Source organism: Nerophis ophidion, linkage group LG12 (genome assembly GCF_033978795.1).
Source record: "Nerophis ophidion isolate RoL-2023_Sa linkage group LG12, RoL_Noph_v1.0, whole genome shotgun sequence".
NCBI classification, from domain to species: Eukaryota; Metazoa; Chordata; class Actinopteri; order Syngnathiformes; family Syngnathidae; genus Nerophis; species Nerophis ophidion.
This window is the reverse complement of record NC_084622.1, coordinates 3463014-3478161: the sequence shown is the minus strand read 5'-3', so window position 1 is coordinate 3478161 and position 15148 is coordinate 3463014. Positions and strand designations below refer to the sequence as shown.

General features: G+C 42.9%; 1 protein-coding gene across 1 annotated transcript in view; it reads left to right on the top strand.

Moving 5' to 3' along the window:
* Nucleotides 1-14869, top strand: part of LOC133562896 (P2X purinoceptor 3-like) — a 90640-nt gene extending 75771 nt beyond the window's left edge. Inside the window, exons 11-12 of the mRNA XM_061916712.1 lie at nt 8160-8237; nt 14495-14869. Of these exons, the coding sequence (XP_061772696.1) occupies nt 8160-8237; nt 14495-14626 (210 nt within the window). The 3' untranslated portion in view covers nt 14627-14869. The remainder of the gene's footprint in view (nt 1-8159; nt 8238-14494) is intronic.
* The last annotated feature ends 279 nt before the right edge of the window (nt 14870-15148 follow it).

Below are 15148 nucleotides of genomic sequence, written 5' to 3'. Positions count from 1 at the left end.
GTCACAATTTACAAAGCCTTTACAAAAAAATTGGAAAATGTGGCCTACAGCTGCCAGCACTAAAAGATGAGCCTGTTTTGGTGCTAAGATAAATGTGTGAATGTCGTGATGTTGTATTATATTTTTTATCATATTGTATATGGATTGTGTGCTTTTTTTCTTTTTCTCTCTCTTTTCTTTTTCTTTGAAATTGGAATTTTACAACCGGTACCTTTTTTACATCATGGCCAGGGGACTTTTTTAACCATGTGTTTTATGAAATTGCATTGTCCCCTGTGAAATAAAATAATCTAATCTGAACGAAATGTGGCGGTAATTTTACTGTTGGCCTTGGCTTGCCATCAATGTAGGCCTATGGGAAATATTATATATTATAATATAACATTTATTTGATGGTGGTCTATGCGCTCAAACATTTTAGCAGGGTAATGCCAACAATCTGTCCCAACACCCGACCAAAATATTGCTGCGTAAATTTACAAACATCAGTAAAATGTGGCATAATTACTTAGTGAACCATCTTGCGAGAAGAATAAACAAGAGAAACCTACAGTGTACATCTTGTTGATTGCCATTTGAAGTTGCTTAGAGTCGGATTTGGATTGGGCTCCGTATCTGGCAACCTCAGTCAGGGAGAGTGGGGTACTGTGATTGCAGTACCATTTCTGGCCACATTACTACACATGGCACCTTTTAATTGCAAATATTACATCCATCCATCCATTTTCTACCGCTTGTCCCTTTTGGAGTCGCGGAGGTTGCTGGAGCCATTTAGGGGAATACATTCAGTTACCTTAAATTACACTCCACATAATATTTACATTTACATTTAAAAGTACAACCATTTACAATTTTTTTTTTAATAATCAACTGCTATATTGTAGAGCTGAGGGATTATTTAAAATCAATTCGAAAACTCGGCTGGACTTTTAGAGGAGACGTTTCTATTAACAATTACATCAAAACATTTTTAAGAATAATAGGTTAGTCGCACTTTGCAATGTTGCTGTATTTAGAAAGACAAAGAAGACTTCTGCCTTTCTGAAACATCAGGATTTTTTTGACAGGACATCCAACTACAGAACATTATCATCCTGTGAACAAAGCTGATTGTTGACTGCCATATAACATTTTATTAAAAAAAGGTATCAAATAAAGAAATCATATAATAAAAATTTCGTAATTCGTAGCATCCATCCATCCATTCATCTGAAGTTGGGTCGCGGGAGCAGCAGCCTAAGCAGGGAAGCCCAGACTTCCATCCCCCCAGCCACTTCGTTCCCAGGCCAGCGGGGAGACATAGTCTTCCCAACGTGTCCTGGATCTTCCCTGTGGCCTCCTACCGGTTGGATGTGCCCTAAACACCTCCCTAGGGAGGCGTTCGGGTGGCATCCTGACCAGATGCCCGAACCACCTCATCTGGCTCCTCTCCATGTGGAGGAGCAGCGGCTTTACTTTGAGTTCCTCCCGGATGACAGAGCTTCTCACCCTATCTCTAAGGGAGAGCCCCGCCACCCGGCGGAGGAAACTCATTTCGGCCGCTTGTAACCGTGATCTTATCCTTTCGGTCATGACCCAAAGCTCATGACCATAGGTGAGGATGGGAACGTAGATCGACCGGTAAATTGAGAGCTTTGCCTTCCGGCTCAGCTCCTTCTTCACCACAACGGATCGGTACAACGTCCGCATTACTGAAGACGCCGCACCGATCCGCCTGTTGATGTCACGATCCACTCTTCCCCCACTCGTGAACAAGACTCCTAGGTACTTGAACTCCTCCACTTGGGGCAGGGTCTCTTCCCCAACCCGGAGATGGCACTCCACCGTTTTCCGGGCAAGACCCATGGACTTGGACTTGGAGGTGCAGATTCTCATTCCGGTCGCTTCACACTCAGCTGTGAACCGATCCAGAGAGAGCTGAAGATCCCGGCCAGATGAATCAATCAGGACCACATCATCTGCAAAAAGCAGAGACCTAATCCCGCGGCCACCAAACCGGAACCCCTCAACGCCTTGACTGCGCCTAGAAATTCTGTCCATAAAAGTTATGAACAGAATCGGTGACAAAGGACAGCCTTGGCTAGTCCAACTCTCCCTGGAAACGTGTCCGACTTACTGCCAGCAATCCGGACCAAGTTCTGACACTGCTCATACAGGTAGCTGACCGCCACAATAAGACAGTCCGATACCCCATACTCTCTGAGCCCTCCCCACAGGACCTCCCGAGGGGCACGGTCGAATGCCTTCTCCAAGTCCACAAAGCACATGTAGACTGGTTGGGCAAACTCCCATGCACCCTCAAAAACCCTGCCGAGAGTATAGCGCTGGTCCACAGTTCCACGACCAGGACGAAAACCACACCATTCCTCCTGAATCCGAGCTCCGACTCTCTGGCGTAGCCTCCTCTTCAGTACACCTGAATAAACCTTACCCGGAAGGCTGAGGAGTGTGATCCCAGAATAGTTTGAACACACCTTCCGGTCCCCCTTCTTAAAGAGAGGGACCACTACCCCAGTCTGCCAATCCAGAGGTACCGCCCCCGATGTCCACGCGATACAGCAGAGTCTTGTCAACCAAGACAGCCCCTCAGCATCTAGAGCCTGAAGGAACTCCGGGCGGATCTCATCTACCCCCGGGGCCTTTCCGCCGGAGAGCTTTTTAACTCCCTCAGCAACCTCAGCCCCAGAAATAAGAGAGCCCACCACAGATTCTCCAGGCACCGCTTCCTCATAGGAAGACGTTTTGGTGGGATTGAGGAGGTCTTCGAAGTATTCCTTCCACCGATCCACAACATCCGCAGTCGAAGTCAGCAGAAAACCATCCGCACCATACACGGTGTTGACAGTACACTGCCTCCCCTTCCTGAGGTGGCGTATGGTGATCCAGAATCGCTTTGAAGCCGTCCATGAGTCATTTTCTATGGCTTCCCCGAACTCCTCCCATGTGTGAGTTTTTGCCTCCGCGACCATTAAAGCTGCACACTGCTTGGCCCTTCGGTACCCATCCACTGCCTCCAGAGTCCTATGAGCCAAAAGAACCCGATAGGACTCCTTCTTCAGCTTGACGGCATCCCTCGCTGCTGGTGTCCACCAACGGGTTCTGGGATTACCGCCACAACAGGCCACAGCTCCAATCAGCCGCTTCGACAATAGAGGTACACTCGGACTCAATGTCCTGCACCTCCCTTGTGAATTGTTCAAAGTTCTTCCGGAGGTGGGAATTGAAACTCTCTCTGACAGGAGACTCTGCCAGACGTTTCCAGCAGACCCTCACAATGCGCTTGGGCCTGCCAGGTCTGTCCGGCATCCTCCCCCACCATCACAGCCAACTCACCACCAGGTGGTGATCGGTAAAAAGCTCCGCCCCTTTCTTCACCCGAGTGTCCAAAACATGAGGCCGCAAATCCGATGACACAACTACAAAGTCGATCATGGAACTGCGGCCTAGGATGTCCTGGTGCCAAGTGCACATATGGACACCCTTATGTTTGAACATGGTGTTTGTTATGGACAAACTGTGACGAGCACAAAAGTCCAATAACAAAACACCACTCGGGTTTATAGCCGTTCTTCCCAATCACCTTTCTCCAGGTTTCACTGTCATTGCCAACATGAGCATTGAAGTCCCCCTGTAGGAAAAGGGACTCACCCGGGGGAGCACTTTCTAGTACTCCCTCGAGTGTACCCAAAAAGCGTGGGTACTCTGAACTGCTGTTTGGTGCGTAAGCACAAACAACAGTCAGGACCCGTCCCCCCACCCGAAGGCGAAGGGAAGCTACCCTCTCGTCCACTGGATTGAACTCTAACGTGCAGGCTTTGAGTAGGGGGGCAACGAGAATTTCCACCCCAGCCCATCGCCTCTCACTGCCGGCAACGCCAGAGTGAAAGAGAGTCCAGTCCCTCTCGAGAGAACTGGTTCCAGAGTCCTTGCTGTGCGTCGAGGTGAGTCCGACTATATCCAGCCGGAACTTCCCTACCTCGCGCACTAGCTCAGGCTCCTTCCCCTCCAGTGAGGTGACGTTCCACATCCCAAGAGCTAGCTTATGTACCTGAGGATCGGACCGCCAAGTGCCCTGCCTTCGGCTGCCGCCCAGCTCACATCGCACCCAACCTCTATGGCCCCTACTATGGGTGGTGAGCCCATTGGAGGGATGACCCACGTTGCCTCTTCGGCCCCCATGGGGACAGGCCCGGCCACCAGGCTCTTGCCATTGTGCCCCAACTCCGGGCCTGGCTCCAGAATGGGGCCCCGGTGACCCGCGTCCCGGCGAGGGAAATCTGAGTCCATTATGTTGTAATTCCGTAGAAGTCTTTGAGCTGCTCTTTGTCTGATTTCTCACCTAGGACCTGTTTGTAGGCGTGTAACGGTACACAAAAATTTCGGTTCGGTACCTACCTCGGTTTAGAAGTCACGTTGCGTTTAATTTTTGGTACAGTAAGAAAACAATAAAATATACATTTTTGGGTTATTTTTTTACCAAATTTGTAATCAATGGCTTTATCCTTTTAACATCTGGAACACTATAATAATTCTGCCCACGTTTATCCACATTTAACTGCCTCAAGTTGTTGCTTTGATTAAATAAAATGACAAAAACTTTCTTCTACATATAAAAAGTGCAACATTAAACAGTTTCAAGTCAACTCCATCCATCCATCCATTTTCTACCGCTTATTCCCTTTCGGGGTCGCGGGGGGCGCTGGCGCCTATCTCAGCTACAATCTGGCGGAAGGCAGTGTACACCCTGGACAAGTCGCCACCTCATCGCAGGGCTAACACAGATAGACAGACAACATTCACACTCATCATGCTTAATTTATTATAGCATTTGGGAAGCCTATAGTTGACTTTTATTATGTAAATGTTATATTTTTGTCAACATGTGATAGCAGGGACCCTGCCATTCAAAACTAGGCTGCTACATTACTAATGATTACTGTAACTATAGCTGAAAAAATAGTACAATAGCAATAGGAGAGACTATTCATCCCTGGACACCATGGACTACATGTTAGTTCATGTGAAATAACAGACAGACAGGGCTTTGCTGCCCCTAACTCACGCACACACACACACACTCACACGCACGCGCGCACACACACACACACAAACACACACAGCAAAATGAGCTAATGTAATGCTAAAAGCTAATTAGCCTTCACCTCAAGCCAGAACTGTAAGCGAGCTGAGCTGCAGTTTAAGTTTCTAGAAGGTCAACGGGCTCATAGTGATGTTTGTAATAGTTGTGACTAGGACGTTTTTTTTATAATATTAAACACATATCTGCTCGACGCTGAAGCATTGACAACATGCGTTCTGAATACGCACTGCTGATTGGCTGTTCCATCGCTCTGAATATTCACTGCTGATTGGCTTTGTATGTAACTAATCAGATGGTTGTGTGGGCGGGACAATGCTGGGTGCTCACTGCTCAGACAGAGGCAGAAAGCAGAGCAGCTTGTTAAGACTTTAGATTACAAACTCGTTCGATTCACCCCTGTACCAAACCGAAACCTCCGTACCGAAACGGTTCAACACAAATAGACGTACCGTTACACCGGGAGACCCTACCAGGGGGCATGAAAGCCCCCGGACAACATAGCTCCTAGGATCATTGGGACATGCAAACTCCTCTACCACGGTAAGGTGGCAGCTCAGAGAGGAGCTTCATAGCATAACTATTAAAAAGGTTTTCTAACTTTAAAATCATTTTACTTGCCTTGTAAATAATCATGGTCCTTCTGTTAAAAATAACAATCATTTAATATATAATAATAACTTCAATATTCAATAAATAGTAAAGGTATCCTTAAAGCCTCTTAGTGCTGAAAAATATACTGCATAATATGTAAAACCAATTTTGAAAGTAACAAAGTTGATCAGAGTGCTTTACGAACTAGATAAGTAGTCGAAAATTAACATAAGTAGTCCACTATATTATGTCTAAAATACATGATTTCTCTCTGAGCAGGAGATAAATCTGCCTAAAGCAACACACGTAGGCCTACTTAGGATCAGAGGTGGGTAGAGTAGCCAGAAATTGTACTCAAGTAAGAGTACAGTTACTTTAGAGATTTATTACTCAAGTAAAAGTAAAGAGTAGTCACCCAAATATTGACTTGAGTAAAAGTAAAAAGTATGTTGTGAAAAAACTACTCAAGTACTGAGTAACTGATGAGTAACCTGTTTGTTTAATGATTACGGCAACAAATAATGCACAAAAACATAAAAATAGCAATGAGCCAATTCAGAGACAGGAATATCTCTTAAGCAACTAAAACAATATTATAAATTAAATAATAATACATTATAATAAAAAAAAATTAAGGCAAATTGAGCCACAATAACTTAACAGCACCATAGGCTCAGTAGGCATTGATTGATTGATTGATTGATTGATTGAAACTTGTATTAGTAGATTGCACAGTACAGTACATATTCCGTACAATTGACCACTAAATGGTAACACCCCAATAAATTTTTCATCGTTAATCAATTACTTAATAAATGACCAAGTCGAGGTGATCTACCTCATATATACATACACACATATCATATATATATACATACCTTCATTTATACAGTATATAATTTATATTTTGCCGTTTTTGTTCACATGTTAAAGGTGTTTTAATGAATCTACATATTTAACATATAGATTCCTATCTTTAATGAAGACAAGAATATAAGTTGGTGTATTACCTGATTCTGATGACTTGCATTGATTGGAATCAGACAGTATTGATGATAACGTCCCGGTTTTCAAATGGAGGAGAAAAAAAGTTCCTCTTTTCTGTCTAATACCACATGAAAGTCGTTGGTTTTTGGCATCTTATTTGTCCAGCTTCCATATTCGTTTTTATACACTTTACAAGAAATACATTGGCGGCAAACTCCGTAGCTTGCTAGCTTGCGCTGGCTTTCGGAGACTCTAATTTTGTTAGCGGAGGCGCGATGGAGCGGCACTTTTATTGTGAAGACAGGAACTGTGCGATCAGTCTTTAGGCTTTTGACGGGAAGTACGGTTGAAATAAAAAGTGTCTTTTTTCTTTTACACTTTTGGTTGATTGGTTGATTGATTGAAACTTTTATTAGTAGATTGCACAATACAGTACATATTCCGTACAGTTGACCACTAAATGGTAACACCCGCATAAGTTTTTCAACATGTCGGGTTCTACGTGTGACGGTCACGTGACCACCTGGCTCTGTTTGATTGGTCCAACGTCACCAGTGACTGCATTTGATTGGTGAAACGCAGGCATGCGTAGTTCCTACTTTGAATGTGTGTCTGACAAAATCAAAACAAACAAAGCGTGCATTAACAGATCGATAAAAAAAAAAGTAGCGAGTAGCGACCTGCTTGCAGATAAATGGAGCGGAGTAAAAGTAGCGTTTTTTCTCTATAAATATACTCAAGTAAAAGTAAAAGTATGTTGCATAAAAACTACTCTTAGAAGTACAATTTATCCCAAAAGTTACTCAAGTAGATGTAACGGAGTAAATTTAGCGCGTTACTACCCACCTCTGCTTAGGATGAATATAAAAAACAACTTTTGCTTTGTAATTTCACATTTTGAAGCTTTTTTAAAACTTGATTTTGAGCCCCTCAGTCCTTCCGTCTTCTTCGACGGTCTTTTACCTGTTTTCCGGCTGTTGTAAGCCTTGCCCTCAAGTACCCGCTGTCATTAGTTTAAAACGGTAAAACAAAGAAGCAAAACTGGAACAAAAAAATAAACAAAACCGATAAAAGGAGAAGCGGATCTGGAAAAAACTAAAGTTGAACATAACCTTTGAAACACACAAAGACAATAGAAAAGTGTACAAAAATATGAATATATATGCATGTCATGATTCCAAAAAATATCCACCAAAAATATTGTATTTTTTAAATGTTTATATTCATCTGTTGCCAAAACTTGCTTTAGTGCCATCAAAACTTTTTTTTTTGTACAATGTGGTAATTGTTTTTTCGGTACCAACTTTTACTGGCAGTGCTCTTGCTCCATATGTGTGTGCATGTGTGTGTGTGTGTGTGTGTGCTCAGCGGGGAAGGATGACATCTGTTGATCCAAGAATTAAGGCTCCTGTTCATCTAGAGGCCTGTATTTATATCACCCTGTTCCTCATCATGACTAAAACAAGTTATTATCATATAGGGTACTGTCCTGTGCGACATCATACTGCTCAACTTCCTGAAGGGAGCAGAAATGTACAAGGCCAAGAAATTTGAAGAGGTAAGTTAATCTATAAAAGACACATATCAGGAAACCGTGGATTCGAAAATTGTTTAATTGATGTTAAGAACGAACAAAAATAACAAAATACTTGGTAGAATACTTATCTGTTCTGTTAAAGCTTATACAGGTGCTGGTCATATTATTAGAATATCATGAAAAAGTTGATTTATTTCATTAATTCTATTTAGAAAGTCAAACTTGTAGAATGTATACATTCATTCCAAACAGACTGATACATGTCAAGTGTTTTTTTGCCAAAAAGGAGATGATTATAGCTGACAACCAATGAAAACCCTAAATTCAACATCTCAGAAAATTAGAATATGGTGAAAAGGTCAGATATTGAAGACACCTGGTGCCACACTCTAATTAGCTAACTAACTCAAAACACCTGGAAAAGCCTTTAAATGGTCTCTCGTTTTGATTCTGTATGACACACAATCATGGGGACGACTGCTGACTTGACAACTGTCCAAAAGATGACCATTGATACTTTAAAGAAGGAGGGCAAGACACAAAAGGTCATTGCCAAAGAGGTTGGATGTTCCCAGAGCTCTGTGTCCAAGCACATTAATAGAGAGGCGAAGGGAAGACAAAGATGTGGTGGAAAAAAAGTGTACAAGCAAGAGGGATAACCGCGCCCTGGAGAGGATTGTCAAACAAAACCAATGCAAAAATGTAGGGGAGATCCACAAAGAGTGGACTGCAGCTGGAGTCAGTGCTTCAAAAACCACCACGCACCGACGTATGCAAGATATGAGCTTCAGCTGTCGCATTCCTTGCGTAAAGCCACTCTTGAATAAGAGACAACGTCAAAAGTGTCTCGCCTGGGCTCAAGACAAAAAGGACTGGACTGCTGCTGAGTGGTCCAAAGTTATGTTTTCAGATTAAAGTAAATTTTGCATCTCCTTTGGAAATCAAGGTCCCAGAGTCTGGAGGAAGACAGGAGAGGCACAGAATCCACATTGCCTGAAGTCCAGTGTCAAATTTCCACAATGGGTAATGGTCTGGGGTGCCATGTCATCTGCTGGTGTTGGTCCACTGTGTTTCCTGAGGTCTAGAGTCTATGCAGCAGTCTACCAGGAAGTTTTAGAAAGCTTTATGCTGCCTGCCGCGGACCAATTTTATGGAGGTGAAGATTTCATTTTCCAACATGACTTGGCACCTGCACACAGTGCCAAATCTACCAGTACCTGGTTTAAGGACCATGGTATCCCTGTTCTTGATTGGCCTGCAAACTTATAGAAAACCTACCTATGGGGTATTGTGAAGCGGAAGATGCGAGATGCCAGACCCAACAATGCTGAAGAGCTGAAGGCCACTATTAAAGCAAGCTGGGCTCTCATAACACCTGAGGAGTGCAACAGACTGGTCGACTTTATGCCACGCCGTATTGCTGCAGCAACTCAGGCAAAAGGAGCTGCAACTAAGTATTGATTGCCGTACATGCTGAAACTTTCCATGTTCATACTTTTCAGTTGGGCCGCATTTCTAAAAAATATTTTTTGCTACTAGTCGTAAATAATATTCTAATTTTCTGAGATACTGAATTTGGGATTTTCAGTAATTGTCAGTACTAATCATCCAAATTTAAAGAAATAAACATTTCAAATATATCACTATATGTGTAATGAATTGATATAATATGTAAGTTTCACGTTCTGAATATACAGGTGCTGTTCATATTATTAGAATATCTTGAAAAAGTTGATTTATTTCAGTAATTATATTCAGAAATTGGTCCGCGGCAGACAGCATAAAGTGTTCTAAAACTTCCTGGTAGACTGCTGCATTGACCCTAGACCTCAGGAAACACAGTGGACCAACACCAGCAGATGACATGGCACCCCAGACCATTACCCATTGTGGACATTTGACACTGGACTTCAGGCAACGTGGATTCTGTGCCTCTCCTGTCTTCCTCCAGACTGTGGGACCTTGATTTCCAAAGGAGATGCACAATTTACTTTCATCTGAAAACATAACTTTGGACCACTCAGCAGCAGTCCAGTCCTTTTTGTCTTGAGCCCAGGCGAGACGCTTTTGACGTTGTCTCTTATTCAAGAGTGGCTTTACACAAGGAATGCGACAGCTGAAGCCCATATCTTGCATACGTCGGTGCGTGGTGGTTCTTGAAGCACTGACTCCAGCTGCAGTCCACTCTTTGTGGATCTCCCCCACATTTTTGAATCAGTTTTGTTTGACAATCCTCTCCAGGGCGCGGTTATCCCTCTTGCTTGTACACTTTTTTCCTACCACATCTTTGTCTTCCCTTCGCCTCTCTATTAATGTGCTTGGACACAGAGCTCTGGGAACATCCAACCTCTTTGGCAATTACCTTTTGTGTCTTGCCCTCCTTCTTTAAAGTATCAATGGTCATCTTTTGGACAGTTGTCAAGTCAGCAGTCGTCCCCATGATTGTGTGTCATACAGAATCAAAACGAGAGACCATTTAAAGGCTTTTCCAGGTGTTTTGAGTTAGTTAGCTAATTAGAGTGTGGCACCAGGTGTCTTCAATATCTGACCTTTTCACCATATTCTAATTTTCTGAGATGTTGAATTTAGGGTTTTCATTGCTTTAATCATCTCCTTTTTGGCAAAAAAACACTTAAAATGTATCAGTCTGTTTGGAATGAATGTATACATTCTACAAGTTTGACTTTCTAAATAGAATTAATGAAATAAATCAACTTTTTCATGATATTCTAATAATATGACCAGCACCTGTAATTACTGAAATAAATAAACTTTTTCATGATATTCTAATAATATGAACAGCACCTGTAAAGCCACTCAGTGGCCTGGTGGTTAGAGTGTCCGCCCTGGGATCAGTAGGTTATGAGTTCAAACCCCGGTCGAGTCATACCAAAGACTATAAAAAAATGGGACCCGTTGCCTCCCTGCTTGGCACTCAGCATCAAGGGTCGAAATTGGGAGTTAAATCACCATAAATGATTACCGGGCGCGGCACCGCTGCTGCCCACTGCTCCCCTCACCCCCCAGGGGGTGATCAAGGGGATGGGTCGAATGCAGAGGACAAATTTCACCACACCTAGTGTGTGTGTGACAATCATTGCTACTTTAACTTAAATTGCCATTAGTAGAACTATTCAGTCCCTCTAAAATGTTGCAGGCTTTGTTGCAGCATTTTTTAAAAAGTTGCAATGTTCAATGGCATATTCTTTTAATCAGCATTACATTCCCTTGTAATTTTATGAATTTTTAATCAGTTTTAAGTGTACTTTGTAACCCTAACCCCAAAAATAATATCATTTCAAGAAATCTAACAAATACGCTGCATTTTCAACTTCAGTCAAACAATTTGAACATTGACAGCAATTTTATCAGTCCCCCCCTGATCTTGTGGAACTTTTAGAGATGCCTGAATTTGCAGAGATTGTTACCAAAAATTACGCTTCATAATGCACCACACATTTTCGATGGGAGACAGCTCTTTTTTTTTTTTCTTCTTTCTTTATATTTATATAGCGCTTTTCTCTAGTGACTCAAAGCGCTTTTACATAGTGAAACCCAATATCAAAGTTACATTTAAACCAGTGTGGGTGGCACTGGGAGCACGTGGGTAAAGTATCTTGCCCAAGGACACAACGGCAGTGACTAGGATGGCGGAAGCGGGAATCGAACCTGCAACCCTCAAGTTGCTGGCATGGCCACTCTACCAACCAAGCTATACCTAGGCTGCTGGCGGGCCAGGAAAGTACCCACACTCTTTTTACGACACCACGTTGTTGTAACACGTACTGAATGTGGCTTGGCATTGTCTTGCTGAAATAAGCAGGGGCGTCCATGAAAAAGACGGCGCTTAGATGGCAGCATATGTTGCTCCAAAACCTGTATAGACCTTTCAGCATTAATGGTGCCCATACCTTGGTCACTAATGTACCCCCATACCATCACAGATGCTGGCTTTTGAACTTTGCGTCAATAACAGTCTGGATGGTTCGCTTCCCCTTTGATCCGGATGACACGATGTTGAATATTTCCAAAAATGTGGACTCGTCAGACCACAGAACACTTTTCCACTTTGCATCAGTTCGTCTTAGATGATCTCAGGCCCAGAGAAGCCGGCGGCATTTCTGGATGTTGTTGATAAATGGCGTTCGCTTTGCATAGTAGAGCTTTAACCTGCACTTACAGATGTGGCAAAGAACTGTATTTAGTGACGGTGGTTTTCTGAAGTGTTCCTGAGCCCATGTGGCGATATCCTTTAGAGATTGATGTCGGTTTTTGATACAGTGCCGTCTGAGGGATCAATGTTGGTTTCCGGCCATGCCGCTTACGTGGAGGAATTTCTCCATATTCTCTGAACCTTTTGATGATATTATGGAGCGTAGATGTTGAAATCCCTAAATTTCTTGCAATTGCACTTTGAGAAAGGTTGTTCTTAAACTGTTTGACTATTTGCTCACGCAGTTGTGGACAAAGGGGTGTACCTCGCCTCCATCTTTTTTTTGTGAAAGACTGAGCATTTTTGGGAAGCTGTTTTTATACCCAATCATGGCACCCACCTGTTCCCAATTAGCCTGCACACCTGTGGGATGTTCCAAATAAGTGTTTGATGAGCATTCCTCAACTTTATCAGTGTTTATTGCCACCTCTGCCAACTTCTTTGTCACGTGTTGCTGGCATCAAATTCTAAAGTTAATGATTATTTGCAAAAAAAAAATGTTTATCAGTTTGAACATCAAATATGTTGTCTTTGTAGCATAATCAACTGAATATGGCTCTAAAGTATTTGCAAATCATTGTATTCCGTTTATATTTACATTCAACACAATTTCCCAACTCATATGGATACGAGGTTTGCAATATACTTTTTTTTTTAAACAAAAAAATATTTTGTGACGCTAAAAATATCGATATCATAATAGTAGTATCGACTAAATATGCTCTTGTACTTGGTATCATTACAATGGATGTCAGATGTAGATCCACCCATGGCGTTTGTTTACATTGTGACCCGGGTGAGCTATCAATCAATCAATCAATGTTTACTTATATAGCCCTAAATCACTAGTGTCTCAAAGGGCTGCACAAACCACTACGACATCCTCGGTAGGCCCACATAAGGGCAAGGAAAACTCACACCCAGTGGGACATCGGTGACAATGATGACTATGAGAACCTTGGAGAGGAGGAAAGCAATGGATGTCGAGCGGGTCTAACATGATACTGTGAAAGTTCAATCCATAATGGATCCAACACAGCCGCGAGAGTCCAGTCCAAAGCGGATCCAACACAGCAGCGAGAGTCCCGTTCACAGCGGAGCCAGCAGGAAACCATCCCAAGCGGAGGCGGATCAGCAGCGCAGAGATGTCCCCAGCCGATACACAGGCGAGCAGTACATGGCCACCAGATCGGACCGGACCCCCTCCACAAGGGAGAGTGGGACATAGGAGAAAAAGAAAAGAAACGGCAGATCAACTGGTCTAAAAAGGGAGTCTATTTAAAGCTACAATGTGTAGTGAAGCATGTTAGCTATTCCTTGTCATGCAGGGATGATACGTGTTAGAAACTTACTTTATTCGTCACCAAGGAGGCGAGAATTCGTGATTTAGAAATAGCTACAAGATTGCCGACTGCGGATGGACTTTAGCCGCTAGCTAGCTAGCCAGCCATGTCTTAAAGCACCTCTTACTGGCGTCCATTCTCCCTTTTTTGTCTATACACTGTGTCTGCCTGTAAGTACTCTGTGATTGTGCGTCGCTCGTAAAACCAGCAAAGACACAACGTGACGACGACAAAGGCTTACCAAATCAGAAATCCCTTCTACAGAGTATATCATGTGAACTCCATACAAAGGTGTATGTGTGATTCAACAGTGATTCAAACCCCTGGTTTCTTGACTTTAAACCACTAGGCCACCGAGCACTATTGGTATTTTTATCATTTCACTGGACTCTTGCGACTGTGTTGGATCCATCATGGATTGAACTTTCACAGTATCATGTTAGACCCGCTCGACATCCATTGCTTTCCTCCTCTCCAAGGTTCTCATAGTCATCATTGTCACCGACGTCCCACTGGGTGTGAGTTTTCCTTGCCCTTATGTGGGCCTACCGAGGATGTCGTAGTGGTTTGTGTTGTGGTTTGTGCAGCCCTTTGAGACACTAGTGATTTAGGGCTATATAAGTAAACATTGATTGATTGATTGATAAAACGCAATGTCCTTTAAATGATTGATTAGTGTAAAATGTTACAGATTTTATCTAACCTTCGCTTTTATATTCCAGGTGTTGGACAATTCCGTGGATTCTCTAAACAGGCTTTATCGCTCCCAGCTATCGCTTCAAAACAATGCGACTATGGTGAATTCCAGTGACTGGGGAGCATATTCCATTGACTATTATAGTGGGAAGGGTTAAGAGTTAGAAAGAGTAGGAGAATCTATGGCTCTTCTCAAAATCCATCCATCGATTTTCTATTGCCTATTCCCTTTGGGGTCGCATGGGGGCGCTGATGCCTATCTCAGCTACAACCGGGCGGAAGGCGGAGTACACCCTGGACAAGTCGCCACCTCATCGCAGGGCCTCTTCTCAAAATATTATGTGACAACGTATTTAAAGAAAACAAATGCAAAAAAAATGCATGATGAAATTTAGGCTCAGTTTTATAGTCATCTTTAAAGACTTAATTGTGTATTAATTGCGTAAAAAAAAATATTTATAAATACCACAATGCACCCTTGTATGTGTGACATAAATCAACACACGCACTTGAGCAATGGCTCCCTTGTCTTCTTTCACGGTTATAGTATCACCCGATACGTATGTGAATTGTGAATTATATTTATATAGCGCTTTTCTATAGTGACTCAAAGCGCTTTACATAGTGAAACCCAATATCTAAGTTACATTTAAACCAGTGTGGGTGGCACTGGGAGCAGG